At 29.6% G+C, this 11,497-nt stretch overlaps 1 protein-coding gene across 2 annotated transcripts in view; it reads right to left on the reverse strand.

The window, feature by feature from the left end:
- LOC107446920 (uncharacterized) overlaps positions 1-11,497 on the reverse strand; it is a 50,314-nt gene that overhangs the window by 6,739 nt on the left and 32,078 nt on the right. For both annotated transcript variants that reach the window (XM_016061698.3, XM_016061699.3), the window contains one exon: positions 1,197-1,280. In XM_016061698.3, coding sequence (XP_015917184.1) covers positions 1,197-1,280 — 84 coding nt within the window. The remainder of the gene's footprint in view (positions 1-1,196; positions 1,281-11,497) is intronic.

Consider the following 11,497-nt stretch of genomic DNA (forward strand, 5'->3'; position numbering starts at 1 on the left):
TTGCTACCGTTATAGAACTCCGTATGTTACAGGGCAAAAAGCGTTTCTATCTCGCGCTTTAAAACAAATTATGTTGCTTTTTGGCATTCTTTACCGTTAGAATGTAAATTTTTTAATACTTCTCTGTGAATATTATCAAGACACCTTCTATTTTTTTTATCGTTGAACAGTTTTAGATTAAAAATTTCGATAGCCAGTTTTAATTTATTTAATTGAAATGCTAATATAGTATGTTCAATAAGCTAACACCATAAAATAATGCGAATACTTTTGCTCAATTAAGCAGCGAACTATTCTAAATAACTATTGATCTAATGATCTGATTTTCACGTATTAGGACTCAATCTAAATGGTTCCATGGGTGACTTTCAAACTTCAAATATGCTAATTATTGAATGCAGACGATATTTCAAGTTACGAAATATCGAAATACAAACCCGTACTGTCTCTGAATAAACATACCTTTTTTCAACCCTCCAAAATACAGTGGATGGCTTTAATCGGGGAAATATGGTCCCAATAGTTTGCTCAGGAGAGCGGTCGAAAGTCTGGACCCCTTAATGCTAATTTTACTTGTTGCGTATTTCGCCATATCTCATCATATACTAGGTCATATATTCAGAGAAAATACTTTTTGTGTATCTGATTTTGTGATTTAAAACATCGTCTTCACTAATTATTAACAAATTTGAGGATCATCCTGTCGAACCATTAGGATTGAGACCTAGTACATGAAAATCCGATTATTTGATTAAAAGTTATTCAGAGTGTTTCGCTTTCTTCTTTTTCTGTGCGCTGTACATTAACATCACAAACAGCCATCCTTCAATTCTAATATCAGAAAATTTCATTGAATTCTATACTATTGATGATATTTAATACGCTGTGAACCTAATAAGACATTAACGAAACCACAAATGCTCATTTTAATACGAGGACCGTTATTTCTTTTTCCAACATAACGATCACTGTGTTAAATCCGAAATAAATTCATTGTTTTTCGAAAAATTATTTTTGAGCATTTCACACAATGTAAAGTCACAAGAATACTTTTTCCTCATATGACACAGATTTTTTTATAAACATTGGAGTTAGAACGTAAAAGTTCTTGATAAATTTCTTAGTCTAAAAATAAAACGATTAGCTTTATTAAAAAAAAAAGGAAAAACAGTGGATAAGGATCAGTCAAAACCTACCGATATCCTCCTCTCTTCAGCCTTCTGCTGTTTTTCTTTTATTTCTTCAACTGTTAAGTTGTTTTGGTTTTGTTCTTCTAAGCGCTGCAAGAGAAATATCAAAATTCGTATATCATAAATTGTGTCAAAACAAGTATATGAAAAAAGCCTCCTCTTGAATTTCTATCATAAAAATTATAAATGCATCAAAGTTTTATTATCTTTATATACTACATTGACAATCCTTTACTATTACAAAACTCTCACATGAAATAATACCAGTCATAACTGTTAAAATTATTAATTTAGTTGTATCATTATATTGGAGAAAAATTCTGCAAGAACGATATCAAGTTAAACTACATAAGAAGGCATCATATTGTACCGTGGATTTGAACTATAGCAGTGCTAGTCTTAAAGTGCAACTTGAATGAAAAAACGATTCAATGTAATGCATTTTCAAAACTTCAAATTTGCATGATAATATTGATCAAAGTATCGGTATCATGATTTAAAGTACCCATATTATAGTAACTAATTTAACTAACTAATGATGATTTAATGATTTAACTAATGATGTGGAAGAATATTTATGAACTAGTATTTGCAATGAGACGGATACTAGGATGAAAACTACAGATTTTATAGTTCAAACTTGACCCTGATAGTGTAATGCTCTTTGTTAACTCATGAAACAAAATATCGTAAATTATAATCTTGAAGTTTTAATTAGGATATTAATTACAATGCTATTAATTTATTTTCTGATGTTTTTACCTCAAACTAAAATGTAAGTTATCACTTATAGTTTTTATGAAAAAATACTGTCGTAAAAAACTTTTATTTCTCCCCCAACTAAAAAATAATATTTTAATATCTTCCATCCAACGAAGTTTCGAAATTGATAATTGGATACCTGCAAGTGATGTCATCTTTGATAAATAGTGGCATTTACCAATTTGAAAGCCAATCAAGTTCAACACACGCGTGTTACGTCACTTACAGGTATCCAATTAAGTCTGATTTAGATCACATGGTTGGTCATAATCACTTCACTTCGTCTTGAGTTGTAAGCAATAAAAATTTATCCACTCTATCGTTTTTAAAATCTTTTGCTAAAAAAATTATTCTTTTTTCAGTTAAAATTTTATTGAATAGAACAACAAAAAAAGTTACATTTATATCATTTGTTGTGCAAAATCTGAAACAAAAGAAACAATTTATATTATTTCTGCAGAAAATATAATATTAATAGCAGAAAGTTTTACTTCAACTGCCTCAATAATCGCCACAAAATATTTGCATGTAATGCTGGCATATTGAGTGATAAAATATGGATAAAAGCGATGCGCTTATTACAATAACACTATTTCTGTTAAGTCAATATTTTATGTATTTGTGGAATCTGCATAAACCGTTTTTCCGTATCATTGACTAACAGATACATGGCGAGAAAATTTATTTTCTTTATCACATTTGAAAACTTTCAAACGGAAAATTTTCAAACGCATCCCATTCTTTTGAAAATGAATTATGCAGTTGGTTGGACAGTTTTATGTTTCTTCTAAACATATTCTTTCAGAACTTCATGAATAATTCACAAATATTTAAATTCAATGTAGCGAGAAAAAAATTTTAATTTGCTGCGAATTCTCTTTTTTATATTTACATTTCATATTTTATTTCGAAAAATTTTCCTATCGAAGATTACTTGAATTAAATTTCATTTTTTCGATTATTTTTAAAACAAAACTAAGCTATCAGGAAATATTCAATTCTTCCTTGGGTTATCCATTGCGAAGACATTTTCTTTTTCATTCTATAAAATCCCATAAATAACTAATCGAATATTTTTAGTTAACGAGAAATAATATTTCTCGCTTTCAAGATTTAAAAATACGAAATGCATTAAATGCACCTTTTTTTAATTCGAAATATTCTAAGTAATTTTAACTTGGAGGCTTCATTTCGAAATTTCTTTGGGAGAAAACTCTTTAAAGAAAAACACTTTTAAAGAATAAATTAAATGGGCCCCGAACAAATACGAAAGTAGTTCGCTTTAAGAGGAAAGTAATTAAAGCGACTAAAAATGAAAAGCAGGTTACCGTACAATTCTATTTTCTTAAAAATGAAAAAAAAGTGAATTTCCACTTAAGTTTTTTTAATAAAAGTTTGCAAATGGAAGAAATAAGTACAAATGCAGTTAAGATAAATGCATTCAATAAACTACTTTTCTTCGTTTTTGATTTCTCAGTTATTCAGATTATAAAATTTAAAAATTAAATACAGCCTATTTTGCTACTTATTGAAGTGAAAAGTAAATAATAATTATGGCTATTATGAGAATAATTACGATTTTTTAAGCAAAATAAAAGCCTTAATACCCAATGAATAAATAATGAATAACTTTCGAAAAATCTAAACTTTGCTTTTCTTTCAGAAAGTCACGAGGAATACGAAAAATACCTTTTTATTATTCAATTAACGAATAATATGCGCCAATTTATTTTCCTGAGGTCTTATAAGTTAAAAGTGTTAATTGAAGTTTACACATTTGGTATTATTGATTTATAATTTTGATAGGATTATTTCATTAAACAAGCATAGAAACCAAATTTCAGTTAATATACTTTTATTTATATATTTATGTATTTTTATTTTATTTATATAATGCTTATATTTTTATTTTTTGTAATACTTTTATTTTTTTGCTATCATAATGGTTTTAAAGAAATTATGTTTTTTTAGTGCCACGCTTCGTTATTAACCTTGATAACCTTTCCTAAACGTCTGGTTTCTTAAAACAAGCGCCTTATCTGGGCGTCGGCGTGACGTCAACGTCCCGCTGACGCTCAAGGCCTTGTTAGCTCAAGGCCTGGTTTCTTAGAACTAGCGCCTTATCTGGGCGTCAGCGGAAAGTTGACGTAGAGCTGACGCCAAAAAAAATACTTTTTTGTTAGCTCAGCGTGAGCAGTTGGTCCAACGCAGACATTATCTCTCATTGCACATGCGTTAATAACGTAAACAAATATTTATTTTGAATTTGTATTGATTTTGTTATTGTCGACCAGTGTTTTAGAGAACAAATAATGACTTTGTCCAAGAAAAAAAAACATTATAGCTGAGCTAAATGAAGAGTGCTATGTTTAATGAAGAAGCTATGTTTAATGTCAAAATCAAAATCTTGGCTGATATCAATGTGCTGTTGGATGTTGTCCGCCATTGCTTCTGTGGTTAACGCCACGTTGTAATACAACTCCAGTTGAGTTGGACGGTAATTGTAGTTCAAGATGAGCGTACGATGACGTATACTATCAAACTCACAAATGGACCAATCAGAGGTTAGCGCTGATTTCCAACTGACGGCGTCCTGTCCTAAGAAACCAGGCCTTAAGAAACCAGGCCTTGAAGCTAGTAGTTCAGCAAGCACTGCCAAAAAGAGCTAGACGATATATCGTGAAATATCGATATTCCTTAATTATCTCGATAACGATCTAAAAAATATACTGTAAGGATATATCATGAATAATGCTAAATATTTTCATGAGAGCAGTGGTGGCTCAAAGTATAGAACGTTAGCCTTCCATTGAGGTTGTCGCGAATTTATTTTTTCTTCATGAGAACTTTATTCTGTAAGCTAGCGCTGCACTGCTAAAATTTTCATTCTAAAGTTATGGTAAAATAACTGGCAGCTGTCTGTCCATCCGTTTAACCGTTAAGTTTACGGTAAAGAAATTTTTTTTCCTTTATGGTTTTGAAACCATTTACAAAAAGTATAGTTATAAAACCATGAATACAAAACTATACGGTTTCTTTACCATTTACAACTAGCATTTTTCAAAAACGTAAAAAAACGAATTAACTATGTAATTAGACATAGGAGCTCGGCTTTTCGTAAGGTAATAGGCATTATGCCGGACACTGGAAATTCTTCATGTGTTGAAGAGAATGGAGGAAATATTGTGATATCAACACTAGGACTCGAACTCAAGTTCTGCCAGCCATGAGATTGACAGATAAACCCGCTCGGCTATGATATGTAAGCTTTTGCAAACAACTAAGTAACTTCATTAGGTCGTTTTAGTTGGTGTATCAAAATTCTGGTTGCTATACCGTATTAGGTGAAAGCAGTTAATAAACAGTTTTCCTCAAATTCAACAGTTTGACTACCATTTTATTTACGGTTATTTGACTGTTTTAATTAAATATGGTAAAATAACCATTCAATAAATTGTTATTTACCCATTTTTTCCGAGAAATTTCTAACAGTGTTGAATGTCAGTTAAAAGTAGCAAAAAAGACAGGGGAGTAGAAAAGAGATTACATGCCATTGCCAGATATAAATTTTAGCATTTATATTGAAATTTTCAAAAATGAAAAGGCTTAATAAAGAGTAATAAAAAAAAAACGTTTCTGTTCGAATTTTTATAGAAGTCTCATCAGCGAGTAAAATTACTTCCCGTTTATATATTGTTATTAAATTATACAATCGATGTTAATTACGTTAATTTTTTTTCAAGTACACATGTTTATTTTTCAAGTCAGGGTATTCGTTTATTTAGTTTTGATTAACCTATTAAGAAAATATTCTTACGTAAAGCTACAATAACTGAATAGTTTAAAAACAAATTATTCTGCGTTTTTGTGAAAAAAATATTAAAGGTTAGAGGGAAAATACAATGATGAATTAGAAAGGAATTTTGGGGGTTGGTGAAGGGAGTGGACTCTACAAAATATTATTATTTTTAAAGATAGATTTCTTTTAAGTTTCCTTATAGTTAATAGCAAAATAATTAAGTTACATGCAAACTCATAATTTATAGAATAACTATAAAAACTCCCAAGTTTCATGGAGTTGCGTAGGAAGTAATGGAGGCAGAATAATTAAATTTGCTTTTACAATGACAGTCGAAATTTTTATAATGATAAATACATTTACACGTTATCTTTTCTCTGTTTTTTTAAATATCCTTTCTCGAACAAGCATTCTTATAGTACTCTTATAATAACATTTTGAAATTATTTGATGTATTAACAGATTTTGCAGATTTTTTCGAAGGAATAGTCATTTAAATTTTAAAATATTTAAAAAAAATGAAGAAAAAAAATTAATTAGAATATGTTTAAAATTCTATCTCCTAATATCGTTACTTATTATTATAAGTTGCACAAATTGTATTTTTTTTTCTCTTCTTACATTTCGCTCAAAACCTATTTGATTTTTGTTGATATGGCATTAAAAATTCGCCTATTAGATAGCAAAACGTTGTTGATAGCAAGGGTGGTTATATTAATGTTTAAAATTAAACACTAAACAAAAATATTCCAGATGGAATTTAATGCAAAAAAAGAAACATTACTTTCCACATGAAAAAAAAGTTCTGGTAAAATTACCGTATAGAATGATAATAACATTCCTTGTAAAAGAACCATAATTTTAATCATAAAACCATATTTTGTTGGGTAATAAATAATTTATTGGGTAATATTTACGCTCATATTGTTACGGTTTATCAAAAATTCTGGTTTTTAAATTATAGTTCTTTTTACCAAAACCAAAAATTTACCAAAACCAAAATTTTACCAAAAATTTTTAAAAAAATTTTCATTTTGTAAAAAAAACGAAATTGTAAAGCAAATTTAACCGAATAAATTGTTTTTATGCCGTGCTCTAAGACAGTGTTTCCCAAAGTGAGGTACGCGTACCCCAGGGGTACGGAAATTTTTTAGCGGGGGTACGTGTTCTTATGTGAAATATATTGCAACAAACGAAAATATCACGAAATTTTATTTAAAAACAAAGCTAGCCGTGAAAATTTACGATTACGTTTTTTTCTGTTTGCTATTTTTTGCAGAGTTAACAGTTAATAATTAGTGGTGTCAACAGCCAGTTGTGATTTATAGCTTTTGTGCAATTTTTTTGTAGTAAAAAGTGCATTAATTTTCTTATTAGTGGTACACAACGTTACGAAAAATTTAGAAAGGGTACACAAAAGTCATAAATTTGGAAAACACTACTCTAAGATATCATAATGTATCATGCTCTAAGATATCATTCATGACGCTTACCGAATTTTACCACATTTACTGAATTTTATCATTTACTATTGCTCTACATTTTATGGTTAATTTAACCAAAATCAGTAAAAATTTCCTAACTTTTTGATGTTCCCATAAAGACAGAAACACGGTAAATTCTACCATATTCTTGTTGTTCCTACCATAATTTTTTTTCTGTGCTCTAATACATAAGCTGCTTTACTGCTGGTATACTGACTTAGTCAGTTAACTACCATTAGTTAACTACTTTTCGCTTTTTTAATTATTTCCTATCATATATGTTTATATACGTTTATTTACATTAGAAAAATAATAAAATTCTTCATTCAACGCAAATTATGTTTTGTTCGATCTAATTAAGTAATAAGCTTTCAAAGGCAACTGTGAACTTTGCGGAAAACGTTAAACATTACATAATCCTATTACTAATGACGAAATTTTTGGCGAGCTTCACATATGCTAAGCAGCAAAGCTCTAATTAAGCAAGTCTTAATCTTGGAACTACTAATTCAATTCTCTTAAGTCTGTTGAAAGCTGGGAGCGAGTCTTACGCTCATTAGACACTGGCCCACACCAGCAGCCATTTCTAATAATTCATTAATCGAGCCCCCCCCCCCTCCTTGTAGCAAATCCAATAAAGATGTGACTCCTGATAAGGAGAGCGCCTTTAACATCATAAATAACGTCATCACCCTCAGGGCAAAAATCAATAAAAGGCGAGAATCTTATTCAAATTAATAAAGGATAATAATAGCTCCCGATAGTCAAATGGCGCCGGAAGGCACCAAACTCCCCATAGGATAGTTATCGATATCTAGATAACTTATCATCTTATGCTCTATATTTTCCTTCACTTTCCGAACGGTAAGTTGGATTGTTAATTGGAATTATTGTATTGACTTTGGAAACTGAGTGAATCAGTTGTGGAGAGACCTTCGGTTTTTAATTAAACTGAATAAACTTGACTGTTATGATGCTAGTCAATGTGATTATCAAGTTCGAGGTGTTTGGTTTCGATACCATCTCGATCATATTGCAGGAAGTAGCAAAAGGAATGTATAAATTAAATTTCTATTAATGTTTGCTCTACTTAGAAATAACTAAAATCCATGCATGTCTTAAGATTCATTCATCTAGTGTTGTAGAACTGCTGAGACTATAAATAAAGCTGCAACCATTAACTTAAGAAAATAAATATTTAAAAAAATAATGCCATTTAAAAGAAACAGGCAAGAAAATGATCTCAGCTGTTAAAAAAAATAGCAAAATCTCTCAAAAATGATCAACGAATAGGTAAATCCATGCACAGACAACACTGAAGAGCAATTTTTTGTTACAATTATACAAATACTTGATTTTACCTATTTCGGATACATTCAACTATGATCTGAAATTTGATCAACTCTGATCTGGATTTCAAATCTGAAATTATTTTTGCACCGAAAGCTGTTTTCATAAAATAATATTTTTAGTCTATTTTTTGACGAAAGGCAAATGCTTAAAAGCGTATATAAAACAGAAGGTCGCATACATGTTGCGACAAACTTCTAGGGGTGCTAGGGCACATCATGATGATTCAAACTACATATTAACCCATGCACGAAAATGTTTTCGTACGCAATTAAAGGATCTTCCCTCTTAGGACCTGTTCAGAGCCGTAATGGCTCATGGGATACAGCGTTCGCCTTCCAATGAGGCGAATCGCAATCGAATGCCAGTAGTGGCTGGTAGATACAGATACCGGCTGGTAACGACCATAGTGCTGACGTAAAATATCCTCAGTGGTAAACGGATCATGAGTTAGAGTCCCCTTGCCGCCAGGCTAACAATGAGAGTTTTTCACCATTCCCCTTCCATGTAACTTAAATGCGGATTAGCTCCATCAAAATGTCCTTCAAAAAGTTCTCCCATCACTTGATCCAGGAGTTCCTACGTCTTCTGGATAGGGTTCAAAGCTGCGGAGTTGAAAATTGGTAGTCGTAAAGACAAAAAATTGAGTCGGCTGTTTAACAATGACGGTTATAAAATATGAAAAATAATATGACCTGTTCAGAAGCACACGTAGAAACAGTTCATGAAAGTGAATCGTTACCCTAGCGGAGTATGACGATATATCCGGGCATAGGTTCCTATGTAGTTTTACTCCTAATGATAAACCCTAACTTCCTTAGAAGTTTGACACAACATTTATGTGAACCTCCTGTTATATATGTAACGTTTTTTAACATTTGCATTTCGATAAAAATAGACTAAAATTCTCATTTTAAAAACACAGTAGCTGTCAGAGTGAGACTGATTGCAGATTTGAAATCTGCTATACGAAAATATCTAAAATCTGTTTAAAAAAGATCTCAAGGAACAGAAAAAAATATTCCCCAGAAAGGACCAGCTAAGAACATTTCCTTAGAATAATTTAGATGATTTTTTAAATCGTTTTTTCTAATGATTATAATAAATGTAAAGACATTGATTTTTTTATTGATTATAAAGCTTTAATATTTTTTATAAGATTACGGAAAAACTTTTGAGTTTTTGACTCAGGGTTTAAAAATCTAAGACGGATAAATCTAAAGATTTTTTCAGACCTTTATTATTTTTATTTATGATTCATTATGTTTTTGATAGTTGGTACTACACTTTTACACGATAATGAGGTAAAGCAACACCAATATTCATACTTTTAAATAACTATTTTATAGAAGTTCACAGTCAATTGAAATAAAGGAGAAAATTACTCACGCTTTAAGTAATTATCTTTTAAATCAGTACAAAAATAGCTACCGCATCAAACTTCAACGATGTGGTTTCGATTTACAAAAGGTAATTAGGGTTTGATTAAAATGTTTGATTGAAATGTTTTAATAAAAATACTCTTTCAATTATAAAGCTAGAAAAAGTGTATTCAATATTTTTTATTAAAAAGTAAATTAATGATGCTAAATTTAACTAACTTTTTTGTCGTTTAGAAGTAAAATTGCGACATTTTTTGAAACATTTTTTTCACAACAGTCTTCACTAATGAGCTTTTTCAATTAATATAAAAATTTCTTCGAGTGTAAAGATCAACGAAATGATTTCGATTCATAAAAAATAATTAACGAACGATTTAAGTACATTTTTTTTATAAAAATGCACTTTTAATTATAATACTAGAAAAAGCGCGTTTGATATTAAGAGAAAATATTATTTAATTATACTAAACTCAACTAATCCTTTTGTCCCTTAAGAGTAAAATGGTTGCAATTTTCCAATCATTTTTCGATTACATATAACCATAACCAATTAGAATTTTCAATCGATAACTATTGGAGAAAATATCAACAAAATTTTTGACTCACAAAGAGTTTAACACGAATTATTTACTACTCCAATAAATACGCTTCTAACTATAATATTAGAATAATCTTATTAAATATATAGTTTAAGAAAAGATTATTTAAAGATTATGCGAAAGATATTAAACCCTTTTGCCCAACAGGAGTAAAATTTTTGAAACAATTTTGTGCAATAAATCGTAAAAACAAATTTTTTTTAAATATGCTTTAGTTTATTTCTTTAAACATTTTTTTGAAAAAACTTTAGGGAAATGTATCCAATTAGTAACCACTTTTCACTAAAAGACCAGAATTCTTATTTTTACTCCCAAAAGAAAAAGAAGTAAGTTAGTTTTAGTAAGGTTTAATTCAAAGTTCAATTTTCAAAGAAGAAAAAAAAACATATATATATATATATATATATTGCAATCATTAACCAGGATTTCAGGAAAAAAAATGTGTGAGAACAAATTGCTTTTACAATCAGAAAAGGTGATCAGTCTTCCCAGAATTTACATTACAACCCGTCACAATTCATTATTAATTGAAATCCAAAGCAAAGCTTTCAAATTCAATATGGTATTAGGTAAATCAGTTTTTTAAAATTTGACTGACCTAGCTATTTTCCTTATTTTTAATTTGAAGTGCAAGTTAGGTTAATTCGCAAATTACTTTTTGTTTGTTTTCATTTATCTTTTTTTCTCTTTTTGGACACATAACTTTTCGAAAATATTTGTTGGGTTTATTTTTAAAGTACCACCTCTGTTAGTATTTAACAACATAGTTTTCTTAGTCACCATCGGGTAGTTGTCACTTTTATTATTTTTATTTTGAATGTATTTTGAGTGTATCCGGATACTATTCATTGTCAATTTGTGGTTTGGTCACTTTATGTTGGATTTGACTCTTTCTCTAATAAACTTGATCTGTTAATGGAAATGCCTGAAC

The sequence above is a fragment of the Parasteatoda tepidariorum genome, chromosome 5, assembly GCF_043381705.1.
Source record: "Parasteatoda tepidariorum isolate YZ-2023 chromosome 5, CAS_Ptep_4.0, whole genome shotgun sequence".
Classification (NCBI taxonomy): Eukaryota; Metazoa; Arthropoda; class Arachnida; order Araneae; family Theridiidae; genus Parasteatoda; species Parasteatoda tepidariorum.